The following is a 14,244-nucleotide window of genomic DNA, read 5'->3' as shown; positions in this document are numbered from 1 at the left end:
CTTTATTGTCTTTGCTTAGTGTTGTATATGATTATTAAATTTGGATTTTTTTTTTTTATTTTTTAATGATTATTCAAGATTCATGGCACTAATTTTGTGAGCTTTTTTTTAATATTCACCTGCATGGCTGTTTTTTTTGTTTGTTTTTTTTTTGTTTTGTTTTATGTTTTGTTTTTGTTTTTAGATCCATTCAAATTGATTGCTTCTCACATTTCAGAAAACAAGCCAGGCCAGACAGAGAGTGAGACAGAGAAATAAAGAGAGAAAGAAATGAAATGAAAGGACGATTGGCCTTTTAGCATAGAAATGCTGAATCACAGGTATGATGTGGTTGTTGGTATGAAGCCATAATATCTGTAATAATAACCAACAACCATGTCTTTTGATCTGGTTATAGATTTATGAAGGAGCCCATATGTAATTCTCATTGACAAATAAGTAATCATTAATCTGTTATTAAACTCACAATCCTCTTTCTATAGACATTTTCACGAAACGAGCACTATAATGTAGTCTAAACCTATTTGACCTTGTGTCAAGGGCATATTTTTGCTTGTCTGTTGAGTTTTAATCTCCTAATAGCATATTGCTCAGATTTCTCCCTCTCTCCTCTTCCCTGTCACTCCAAAACACACAGTCAGTAAAGCTCTATTGGAGATATTTACCTTTACACTGGCTTGGAATAATTTTATCAGGCCTAAACGCAGCAGAAAGAGGAACGTTTTCATTCCCATCGTCGTATCCTTAAACACAGGGTTTTTACAGAGGGGTCGGTTTGCGACGCCTCTGAGCAACAAAGCCAGAATAACCATCTTCTGCCTGATGGTGCTTTTTTGGTCCTCTTAAGAAAATTAAATCCAGCATAATTTAAGAGCGCAGCCTCTGAGGAGTGAAACTGCTGGAAATTCTTGGGGCTGATTTTTGTTAAGAACCTTTATGCAAACCATCCCCCCCATTTTCTTTCTGAAGACAGGATGAAGGAGAGAAAAAAAATGCATGAGTTCTTCATTTCTCAGAGACAGACAGACAGAGATTTCATCAGCTTTTATTAAGGTAATGGTCATTTTACTGTAAGGGGATTTTTATGTGTGTGTGTGTGTGTATGTGTGTGTGTGTGTGTGTATATATATATATATATATATATATATATATATATATATATATATATATATATACACACACACACACACATGGACATTTGCATTTATTACCATGTTCTAATTTACAATTATTTGCAAAGCAAACATGAATTGTTTTTCTTTTTTCTTTAGTTTTTTCTTTTTTTAACCAAGCCTACATTAGCCTTTTTGGCAATATACAACAATTCTGCATCAGGAAAAATAATGACTTGTTAAAAATACATTTGTTTTTTATTTTTAATCTAATTTTGAAGCTCTCCTTTTTGTCAAGTTGAAAAACATGCTCTTTAATGGCTGCTTAGCTGTTGTCTGTTTTCAAAATGGCGGAGTCTCTAACAACAGCAGCAGCAGCAGCAGGGAGAGGAACCATACTCAGATACTATCTCACTAAATAGTATGTGAATACTACTTCATTCGAAGTTTATAGATTAGGTTATGATTTTAAAACATCTTCATGTCGTCAAATAAGCCTAAGCCGACGTGGCTAGACTATAAATATCACACCGTACCGCACTAAATGGTATTTCACATATTAATGTGCGACATAACGTTTCCACATACTATTTAGTAGGGTAGTATGAATGCTTTGGAGTTGCCATGGTGACCTACTAGTGCCAATATAGGTGCAGCATTCTCGCGCTCACGTTTCACGCGCAGACGTTTTAGCGCTATTTTTGTTAGATTTTTTTTATTCTAAGGTTTACTAACCAGGAAGGTTTGAATCCAAAATGGCGTGTTTAATCCACATAAGGACGGACATGTAGTTTAAAATTTCGTTTACAGAGCGATACGGACATTTGCTCGTCTCGTGATCTGTAACCCCACCTTCGAGAATGTTCCACACAGTAACTCAATACAGGACGAGTTTGCAGAGTAAACAAGAAGCAGAGAGAGGGAGTGAGAGAGAGAGAGAAAGAAAGAAAGGACATTTTGTTCTATGATTTTGAGCACAAGTGATATGTGAGTGGTTTGTGTTGTGTAGATTTGTATGTATACTGTGTTTCCCCATTTTGTGCATTCATTTAAATGTATATTATTATACAGTTTTGCAGTGTAATGCATGCACTTTTAAATGCACTGTATGCTTTTAATTCCCTTCTCTGCACCTAGGCTGGAAGCTGTGTTGGACACTATCTACATTTTTTTTTAGAGAGAGAATTCCGAATTCCAAAGGTCATATATTTTGCAACTATCCAGAATAATACTAAATCTTTGGTCCTTTCAGTTGTTGTTTTTTTTCCATAGCAATTCTAGGTTGGAAAAAAATATTTAAGATACTGGAACGTGTCAATAGTGTAAACTGGGTTAACAGTAGGAAAGGCTCGAATTTTAACGATCAAGCGTACAAGTGAAAAAAGAGGATGCACCTAAAGAACGGATATGAGAACCCAGATGCGGAGATCTTGACCAAAAAAAAAATCTTTGCCTAGCATGCAGTCGGTCCAACCTCACAACAAAGCAGGAGTAAAAATTGGAGCAGCCTGGAGGGTGGAGGGCACACATCTCCTTCAGAAGTGCTTTTGTTCTGGTTCTATTTTAAACACACACAGGGATGGACAGAGAAATACTGCTGTCAGGAATCTGGTTTCATGTGCAACGGATCCATAAAGAAGATTATCGTCATTTGAATAGGTATCTGTCAGGCCATGTTTGTGAGTACGCTCCGACAGAACGGCAGATTTAGGAGCTAATCAGTGTTGGCTGGTTAAAGATCTGCAGATGTGGAGAATTTCCAGTGGATTGAGTTTAGGGTTCAAAGGTCAGATTATTTGGTTTAACCTATGACGGCATGATTAAAGGTTTTGCGCACACTGTTTAAATAAAACATTTTGAAATGTAAGTAGTTTTTATTGAGACTTGCTTCAAAAGTGTTTGAATAAGTGAGAATTTATACTAGAAGATAATATTCTAACTGCCTTTCTAGATGTATTTGAATGATGGAACTTTTCTACATTTCTTCTTAATCAGTACTTGAAATGAAATGCTGAAAGATTTTGGGAAACTGAAGGAAAATGCCTGGGAAATGAGGCGTGTTCAGGAAGCATCTATTTGTCTATAAAAGCCAGTTAATACAGGGTGATTTCTTGGAACATCTTGAAAATGAACAAGTAAATTTTAATTGCTGCACATTAATGATGTTTAAGAGGATTTGGATCACTAACATTCTATTCCTGTTAGCAAGAATTACAAAATTCTATATTCATTTATTAAAAAAAAAGACCTTTCTGTATCAATTGTATATGTGAAAATACAAATGTTTTAATTGTTTTATATTGATATTTGTATTTTGCATATTTTTTAAGGCCCACAGTCTTTTTCATCTTTTTCCCCCCGACTCTCATGCGCTCTCTCTCGTTTTTTCATGCTCTCACTCTCTCTCACACACACACACAAAACACACAATCAAAGGTCTGACTTGCTGTTGAGTGAATCATTTACACATTCCTATCGTCTATGTATCTATGTACATATAAATCATGAATAAAGCACTGTATACAGTAGCACCGAGTGTGTAGGTGTGCATTTGGGTGATGGCGATACTGCAGGGTATGACTCACTTGAATTCATTGGAGAAAATCTGGTTTCTCTGTTCGCTCTAAACACCGCCCTGAACACTGCCGTGTCTTGGATTCCATGTCATTAAAGGAAGTTCCATTTAAAGGGTGTTTTACATATACCAATGAAATGCAGCTTGCTTCCTGAGCACGTTCAATAAGTATCTACAGTATCTCAATCTGAAAATGTGAAGAAAATGCTATCAGTAATGTTGCTCATCAAATCAATGAAAAAGCAGGTGCCACAATGCTCAACTGTGCAGCGGCTCACATGGGAACAAGCGTTTTCTGATGATGACACCTTATGGCATTTTTGTAAACATTTTTTGTGTAGCTGATTAGAGAGAAAGCATACATCTAAGTACGCACATCTAGGGTGTTGTCTACACCTAGCACAAGCAAGTGGAATTACATTTGCTTTACATTTACATGAACCTCATTTGGTTGATCCATTTAGCCAAAGTGACCTAATTGAGAAGTTCCTGGTGAGCAGTTGAGGGCTGAAACCCAAGAGTGGCGTCTCAGTGATGCAGGAATTTGTACTCAATATCTTCATTGACCAGCAGATTGATAGATCTTCAACAGTAGACCAGTCCTCTAACCTCTGATCCACCACTGCCAAGAAATATGTATTATGAGCAAATTATTTCCATGCAGCAAGGAGCTGCACAAAGAAGCAACATGTCTAGAAAGGCTTGCCAGTATTTTCATTGCAAACTCTATTCAAATTCAGTAGATGGCTCTAAAACTACAACCCTTCTTATTCTTTGTAACACTATTATAAAATTTAGAGGACTGTCTTACTATTCTATTTTTTTTGTAGCAATGTAAGTGCCTTGTAATTCCTTTTACTGTTTTAAATGTAGATATTTGTGTTTCCTGTATGGTTATGTACATGTACTGGAATAAAGTACCTTTTAAACTGTTGTCTGATTTCAATCCCTTATCATCTTGAAGGCCAGCTCTGGCTTTCTATTTGTCCAATTTGTGTTTTGCTTGTAGGATCCGGTGTATACTATAATAATTAGATAATTGTGACTTGTGTTTAAAAGGAGGAAAGTGCTGTTTTACTGTGTTATATTTCTTTAGATTTAATTCACCAATTACAATAACTAATATTTAATACATTTAGTCTACATTGAAGTCTGTAGCTGTGACGTATGTAGAACTTCAATCGTTCTGTTTTTCTACTTCAATCGTTCTGCTTCAATTTTTTTAAGCCATGATTTCGATCATTTCATTAACGTCATCAATATGTATACTGTAGACAATAAGCAAAACTATAAGAAAGGAGTCTTCATGAAATTGTACACAGTGTGAAATTGACACAAGATACTACACACTGTCATGTAATGCTTTATGATACTTCTATCGTTATTATATAATAGTCTTGTCATTAGTGTCATGCAATACAATAATTAACTCACTGTTCAGTATTACATTATATAACGCTACTGTTAGCACTGTGATATAACAGCCATTAGTGATATAATAGCCATTATTGATGGTAATATTAATAATTGATCTCTGTGACTTTAATATTGGCATAGTTGTTGGTGTCATATACTCTGGTTTGATTATGTCTGAAACTGATGAATTCACACACAGCATTCTCTGCAGTTTACATAGAATGGTGCCAAAAACAAAAAACATCCTGTGCATGGAGGAGCTGATGAGAGAGAGAGATAAGAGTAGAATGACTAGACTGCTCTAAGCTGGCAGGAGGCCTTTAATAACACAAATAAGTACATATTTAAATACATAAATAGATATAAATAAATAGACATAAATAAGTAGATATTTTGTACATGCTGAGATGCTTTTCTGCTCACCATATTTATAAGGAGTGATTATTTGAGTTACTGTATTCTTCCTGGCTGCTTAATCCACAGTGGCCATTTTTTCACCACACCTTTTATCAAGAAAGCTTTTCCAACCACAAAACCATCTCTCGCGTTTTTTTTTTTGTTTGTTTGTTTGTTTGTTTGTTTGTTTGTTTGTTTTTGACACCATCCTGTGTAACACTCTAGTGACTGTTGTGTGAACAATTGCATTGGGTTTCTGAAATACCAACCTATCTGGCACCAACAACCATGCCATGGTTAATCACATTTTTTCCCCTCATTCTGATTATTGATTAAAAAATTAACTGACGCTCTTGACCTGTATCTGTATGACTTAATGCATTGCTCTGCTACAGCATGATTGGTACAACTATCAGTTAGGTAAACTGGGTTAGTTTCCCAGTACACTATTCACTGCATACTGTAAAAGCCCACAAAACCTGCCATTGTGGAGACACTCTAACTTAGTCATCTAACCATTTTCCCACCTCCAACACAGAAACTTAAAAAAACAACTGTTCACTTGCTGCCTAATATATCCCACTCCTTATCTGGTGCCACTGTAACTAAATAATCAGTGTTATTCACTTCACCTTCCAGTGGTTTTCATATTATGGCTGATCTCTGTGTGTGTGTGTGTGTGTGTGTGTGTGTGTGTGTGTGTGTGTGTGTGTGTGTGTGTGTGTGTGTGTGTGTGTGTGTGTGTGTGTGTGTACTGTGCAATGTTTACGAGAACAAGATTTTTCCTGATTGTTTGGAATATATGTGTGTGAAGGGTGTGATCCTGAAACTGCTCTGCTCTCATGTGGTGGAGGGGGGGTAGTGCACACACATACACACACACACAAATATTCACACACATGCGTATTCATTCAGTTTAAAATTACTACTGTAGGTGGGTAAAGCTAATGCTGGTGAAGAAATATCTTACGCTTACGCTGTAAGGAGGAAGTACAAAGCTTGTGGTGTGATATATCTAAGCCGGCTCTGTGAGGGTGTGTGAGTGTGTCCTCATGGTTCTGCTAGTCCAAAGAAGGACATGACGCAAAACAGATCTGCTAACAGTCAGCAGCTGAAGATTGTGATCGTAGGGGATGGAGGCTGTGGAAAAACATCTCTGCTGATGGTGTATGCTAAAGGAGATTTCCCTGAGGTGAAAACAACTCGTAATTTTTTTTGACAGGGTTTTACACTAACCAGGGTTTTGTACAATATGTACTACACTAAGAGAGCACAACCTCACAAGGAAATTCATGGTTGTTAAATGCTGAGGTTACAGTTTAAAATGGTGTTACATTGAATATGTTCTCGGTCCAGAGACATCAACAATCTTTAGTTTATTTGTTCTTATTTGAAAAATATGTTATAACTGTGGCTGATCTTTAAAAAGGTACTAATTAATAATTAGTAATGTTTTATTAAAATAGTTGACAGTCTTAAGTTTAAATGTTATGTTTAAATACATATAACTGAGCCTGTTTAAAAGGTTGACAATCTAACAGTGTCTCTCAAAATGATACTAGGAAATTGATGCAGCAGTCTAAAGTTTGTTAAAGGTCAATACATTCCAAGCTAAAACAAACGTAGGTTTTACATCTACCTACGATTAATCTAATAAATTCAAATAACAATTAATCAAAACAAATTTTAATCTGCTTAATAATTTGTTCTAGTAAACAATTCAATCTTGTTATCAGCATAATGTAATGAAGTAATCTAAAAAGAAAAAAAGATTAATTAATTACAAGATATTGATCTAGGATTTAAAACATTAACTCTCCCTGTTTGAGTAAATGTATCTAGTTAAACTAGCTATCCAGTGGCATCACCAGTGACATTACTGCATCTCAGAGTTAGCTAGGATAAAGACTGAGATACAAAGACCAGCCCAACATTCAAAAAGAAAGAGAGACCTAAAATGACATTTTCAACAATGAAATCTGGAAATTGATTTAGAACATATAGTCTAAACACTACAGTGTGTCTGAACACAAGTACAACATTATAAAGTATAAATTGATCATGGAAAAAAATAATAGACCGTAATTTAAAAATATAATTTTAAGAGTCCACACTGCTGCTCCCAGTTGATAAAGAGATTAATGAGAGAAATTACATCTTCAATATGTCTAGAAAAGATGCATCAATCCTTAATAACTCTCTCCCATCTAAAATCATACTCCGTGTAAACATGGTAAAGCAGACTAGTCAAAAACCTAACAATTACCAAACTGACTTGAATAAGCTTCTAAATTTTATATCCCGTCTTACTGCATATTAAGAGCCGCAACTAGGGGAATTAGACAAATCTTTCGGCTGTGCACCAGGCTCTGGAGCAACCCTTCATTCTAGACATGTTTTTCCAGGCCTCAAAACCCCCTATCTTTGAGACCCTGGTTATCTAGTTTCAGTAGACGTCTTTCAGAGCCTTTGATTCTGCAATGGCAGGCAGGTACACTTTATCATGAACACCTTAACAGAAACATTTTAACAGGTGCCAGTACTTTTTGAATATGAGGGAAGGAACTTCAGTTGCAAAACTTGTCAGTGTGATTTGAAGAAGTGTATTTGTGAAAGGTCAATAAAAGTCTCCATTTTGTCCTAGCCATAGTGGTTTTCAGTATTGGAAAGGTTGCCGTAGGTTTGTATTATACACACTACTGTTGTGTATACACACTGAATCTTCACTACTGTCTCTGTTCACATTCTTTCATCACACACTTCACTCTCAAGGCCATTTGTTACTGCCCTTCCATAAAAAGCTTAAATTAAAAAAAAAAATGTAATAGCAATAATTAATATAATTACAAATCAATCGTAATTGAATTCACTAGCAAGCTTAATCTTCCTGCTTTAAAGTTTCAACACAGGAAGTGGTTAAAATGAATGAATGTGGTTTTAAACAACTACCTTGTATTTCTAAGCAGTCAGTTTATAAGTAGTTTGCAACACTGACATCAAAAGGATGTCACATTTCTTTGGTGTTGTGTTTATAAGTTTTATAGTCTCTGGCAGTTTGCTGGGTTTCAAACGGATCTTGAAATTGGTGCAATGGTATTTTGAAGGAGTCAGGGGTTTATTGCTCAGGGGTCCATTGCCTCACCAACTGCCCAGGAAATAGAAACTGACCAATAGTTTGTTCTGTATTTTATCCTTTCCTAAGTATATAAGCGTATATATATATATATATATATATATATATATATATATATATATATATATATATATATATATATAAATATATATATATATATGTTTTTATTTAAGTATTAAAGTTAGTATTAATCTTAATAGTAAAAGTATTAAATAATGTTTATTATTCATACAATTGTATTCTTTTTCATTTAGACTTATGCTCCATCAGTGTTTGAAAAGTACATGACAACAGTGAAACATGGTGGGAAAGAGATTCAGCTGAACCTGTATGACACAGCAGGTACACACACACACACACACACACACACACACACACACACACACACACACACACACACACACACACACACACACACACGACTTCCAATTTATATATTACATTCCTTAGGTACACACGTCAGAAAATACACACACATACTGTACACACACACCTTCCATTCTTTATATTGCATTCCTTACTGCTTTGCAGTTCAGCAAAGATGGTGAAACACACACCTTACTCTTTTATAGTGAATTCCTCAGTGTGTAACACGAAGAAACAAGACACACCTTACATTTTTCAGTTATATGAAATGAGTGCACTGTGCGTATGTAGTGTTATGCAGTATATATATCCTGTATTAGCGTGTGTACAGAACGAACAGTGCAAAAACACTGTAATTAAACATTTAGCTCATTAGTAAAGACTGGCATCACAGAAAACAAGCCAACCCACATGTGACATTAGAATATGTAGGCTAAACTAAAGACTAGCTGACTAATAGAAAATTGGACAAAATATCAAACCCACACAATAGAAACAGGCTTAACTGCAAACTAGATTTACAGCAAAAAAGTCTAAACTACAAATAAGCATAATAGTAAACAGGATCTAAACTAGCATGAAAATAAACAGGCTAAATTACAAATTAGCATTATAGTAAACAGGCTATGAACTAGCATGATAATGAACAGGCGAAATTACAAATTAGCATAATAGTAAATGTGCTACTGTAAAAACAAGCTTCATAGTAAACAGGCTAAACTGCATACTACCATAAAAGTTAGTTTAGCTAACTTTCTGACTATTATTTTAACATTATACCATGGGAGCAGAGTAGCATTATGTTAAGGAGGGCTAATCCACAATCAGGTTATAGCTAGATTATTAATAACTTTGTATAGTGTAATAAGTCTATTATAATATAGATTATTCAGGGTTTAATATGGCTCACTGTTTTGCCTACACACTAACAAAATTAAATAAGGGGAAATTTCAGTGTCTGATACTTGCTCTTTATATTGAGTTCACTTTTTTCAGTTTGTCAGTTTGAGCAAAGCGGTAAAAGTCAAGTGATACAAAGACATTATGCCCCGTTCTGATTCTGAATCGACTGAAGTTTTTTTAACATCTGGGCATATTGTAATGTTTTACAGATCGACGTTCATTATTACTGAAACGTCTCCGTGCCATTGTGCTGAGATAGATGTTTACAGTTTCCCAGAAAACTTTGATACGTTATGAGTTCGACGGTAACATATATTCCGGATATGATACGAAGCGGTTGTCGTTGTCTACATTGCAGGAAGTAGAGAGTTGCAGGTGAAACACCGCATCCTGTTACTGTGGTGCAAACACATCACTCCACTCTCAGACAGGTGTTAAGCAGTCCATCAAAACTATCAACAGGAAAATAATGAAATACGTAAATAATGTGAAGGATTCACAACACTTTGAAAAAAACAAACTGAACAATAGTTTATAATAATTTACATTTACAGCATTTGGAAGATGCTCCTTGTCCAGGGCGACTTACATTTAGCTCATAGAAAATGAGTGTTCAGTGCCTTGTTGAGGGGCCCTGGAGTAGCAGACTCACAACCTTCCACTCAGTAGTCCAACCTTAGCCACTGAACTACCACTGCCATAATTAGTGTCATAATTTATTAAATGTCAGTCTATTAATAAATGTAGCTTCTTTTACCAGAAGCACACATGCTACAATTTCCTTTTTTTTTTTTTTTTTTTTTTTTGCTTTTTGTGGTTTTTAAAATTTACAACAATATTTCTGCTATATCATGCTAGAATTATGTAACATATTGACACATCTGTCTAATCTAGCCATCTATTTGTAAAAACTAGAGAATTATTAATAATGATGTATAATATATTTGTGGAAATACAGGCCATGCTTCTGTTCTCTGCATAAAGTTTCTAAAATAGTAATATACTGAGCCAGTAAAGTAAAGGTCAACTTAAGAACTAGCATTAGAGTAAACAGGTTAATTTAATACACTGTTGTAAGGCAGTTAGTAAACCATCATAGAGTTTAGTGTCAATCTATTACGGATATACTGTTATGTTGTTTTGTATTGCTTCAAAGGAATTTGTTTCCTAAACCATCAAAGTAAATACTGATCATTCAGTGGAATTGCCAGTGGCATTTTTTTTAAACAGAGGACATTGTGACAGCACTTTAGAGCAGCAGCTATGATGATTCTGTGTGTTCTTATCATTACCAGATGTATGTGTGTAAGAGCATTGAAGTTTCTAAGGAACAGGAAGACTGAGACAGGATGTGGTTTTACCGTACACACAGCTTTCAATTGCAATACTCAGACACAAAGCTCTGTCACACGATGATGATGATGATGATGATGATGATGATGATGATGCTTTAATGAACATCAGAATATGCCTTTAGTCAGTATAAGGAAAAATAAAGAATATATCACATACATGCCCAATGTTAAATATAAGTGTACTTTACAGTATGTGTGTGTGTGTGTGTGTGTGTGTGTGTGTGTGTGTGTGTGTGTGTGTGTGTGTGTGTGTGTGTGTGTGTGTGTGTGCTGTTAGGTCAGGATGATTACGACCGGTTGAGGCCACTCTCCTATCAGGATGCAAATCTCATCCTGGTGTGTTACGATGTCACAAACCCGACCAGCTATGACAATGTGTTAATTAAGGTACATTTAAAAAAGATTTAAAAGCTATATCTATATGCATCCTCTATATATATATATATATATATATATATATATATATATATATATATATATATATATATATATATATATATATATATATATATATATATATAAGTGACATTATATAAAGCTAAAAATGTTGACCACCAGTGTGGGTGCGCGTGTGTGTGTTTGTGCATGCGTGCGTGTGTGTGTGTGTTTGTGCATGCGCGTGTGTGTGTGTATGTGCATGCAGTGGTATCCAGAGGTGAATCATTTCTGCCGTGATGTGCCTGTGATTCTGATTGGCTGTAAGACAGATTTAAGAAAGGACAAAGAGAAGATGAGGAAACTGAGAGCACTTGACCTCGAACCAATCACATACATTCAGGTGAGTGATGACATCATGATGACATCAAATAAACTGCACACACTAAATATAACAGACGGATATATAAACATAAAGTTGTACAGATAGATGGTCATAATGGTTGTAATCAGGTTTAACAGTTCCTTGTGTCTCATAGTATTAACAGTTTAGTACAATGGTCCATTGTGTATTGTGGTGTTATTGGGCATTATGGTGTTCGGTATAAATGTTCACAGTGTGTTATGGCCTTCAGTATAATGATGTACTTTGTGCTATGTTGTGTTTTTTTATTTTTTTATTTAATAGTCTACTCTGCTTTGGTGTGTTGAGAATAATTGTTCACTTCGTGTGTTATGGTGTTCAGTATAATGATCCACTGTGTGTTATGGTGTTCATTATAGTTGTTCACTTTGTGTGTTATGGTGTTCAGTACAATGATTCACTGTGTTATAGCATTTAGTATAACGGTTCACTGTGTTATGTATGTTCAGTATAATGATTTACTGTGTTAATGTCTTCAGTACAATGATTCACTGTGTTAATGTCTTCAGTACAATGATTCACTGTGTTAATGTCTTCAGTACAATGATTCACTGTGTTAATGTCTTTAGTACAATGATTCGCTGTGTGTTATCTTCAGTACAACGATTCGCTGTGTGTTAATGTCTTCAGTACAATGATTCACTGTGTTAATGTCTTCAGTACAATGATTCACTGTGTTAATGTCTTCAGTACAATGATTCGCTGTGTGTTATCTTCAGTACAATGAATCACACAGTGAATCATGTCTTCAGTACAATGTCTTCAGTACAATGTCTTCAGTACAATGATTCGCTGTGTGTTAATGTGTTTAGTATACTGTAACTTATTTCCTTTGTGTTTTGGTGTGTTTAGGGAGAGGAGACCCAGAGGAAGATGAGTGCTACACTCTACCTAGAATGTTCAGCTAAACACCGTGATAATGTAGAGGATGTTTTTAAAGAAGCCACTAAGCTGGCATTGGATCACAGTCGCAAATCACGGCACGTCCGAAAGAAGCGAAGGAAAAAATGTCATATAATGTAACATCAACTGATGAAGAACATTGTTCTTTAGCTTGTGTAGCTTTTTTTTTATTTCAATGACTGTATAAAGACACAGGGAATTGTAATACAGTCCTATAAGTGTTTAATAGAATGGAGAAGGCAAGAAGATATGCTGCTATTGGCACATTAGCATGTTAATGCAAATTAATCCAGGTGTCCTGTACACGCTAGTGAATGTTAATTAGTGCATATTGTACCAGTTCAACATTTCACACATTACTGTGAAATCAGTGCTGTTACGTCACACAACTGAAATACACCATGTCTGGTGTTTTATATCTCACAACATTCTCAGGAGATAATGCTCATTCTGTGGGGCTTTAAATGTCCAGGTGTGTTGATAACTTCATTGCTGTCAGTGCTAACAGTGAGGCATGAGCATGGCTGTTCACCAATACAAAGAAACCATCAGCCAATTCTCTTTGGACCGAACAAATCTGGTCAACTGATTGACTGAGCAGCCATGTGGAAGTGGATGAGGGAACACAGTACAGGTGAAGCAGGTTCATATAGTGTTGTCTAATTCTGGCCCAGGTGGCGCAGTGTTGAGTCACTCACTGCAGGGACATTTAACACTGCCACTGTACTGCACTGGCTGACATATTTGTAGGAATATATAGAACCACAGCACCCCCTATTGGGTCATTTCTGGGTCTGACCAATCAGAAACCCAAATTTCATCACGTGATTTCATCTCCACCACTCAAACGCCTTCCTTGACTGAAGCCCCACCCAAAATAATGATCAGTTACAAACTGAAAAACTTTGCAATATTTGGTCATAGATTTTTTTCATGGGAATCATAAGTGTAATTATTAATGATATTTTTTGGAAACCTTGCTATTTTGTTCTTCATAAAGCTGTCTGTTTTATTAACATGTATTATATAATATGTTTTCACCTTTAATTCATGATGATGCTGCATTTAGAATATATTAAAATCTATTTTTAAAATTTATGACAGTCTATATGGATAAATCCAGCTTTAACTCTGCACTATACACACGCAAGTCACACACACACACACACGAGATGTAGGCTGGTGTAAATGTACAGTAGGACAGATCTGATCATAAACCAAGACCAGCCTCTCTCTAGAAAGTATTTAACTTATAAATGCTTTAAAAACTCCACTTAATTATAAAT

General features: G+C 35.4%; 1 protein-coding gene and 1 long non-coding RNA gene across 2 annotated transcripts; both read left to right on the top strand.

Annotated features, from left to right (window-relative positions):
* Window positions 1-3: 3 nt before the first annotated feature.
* Window positions 4-4,621, top strand: LOC113639362. The gene is made up of 2 exons (XR_003439813.2): window positions 4-1,053; window positions 2,250-4,621. It is a non-coding gene; the product is annotated as an uncharacterized LOC113639362 (long non-coding RNA).
* A 1,806-nt stretch (window positions 4,622-6,427) lies between these two features.
* On the top strand, window positions 6,428-14,056 carry rhof (ras homolog family member F). Its single transcript, XM_027141123.2, has 5 exons — window positions 6,428-6,691; window positions 8,887-8,974; window positions 11,534-11,643; window positions 11,900-12,034; window positions 12,908-14,056. The coding sequence occupies exons 1-5, from the start codon at window positions 6,578-6,580 to the stop codon at window positions 13,076-13,078; spliced, it is 618 nt and encodes a 205-aa protein (XP_026996924.1). The 5' UTR covers window positions 6,428-6,577; the 3' UTR covers window positions 13,079-14,056.
* The last annotated feature ends 188 nt before the right edge of the window (window positions 14,057-14,244 follow it).

This window comes from Tachysurus fulvidraco, chromosome 20, assembly GCF_022655615.1.
Source record: "Tachysurus fulvidraco isolate hzauxx_2018 chromosome 20, HZAU_PFXX_2.0, whole genome shotgun sequence".
In the NCBI taxonomy this organism is placed as follows: domain Eukaryota; kingdom Metazoa; phylum Chordata; class Actinopteri; order Siluriformes; family Bagridae; genus Tachysurus; species Tachysurus fulvidraco.
The sequence above is the reverse complement of the archived record's forward strand: the minus strand, read 5'-3'. Positions and strand labels throughout refer to the sequence as shown.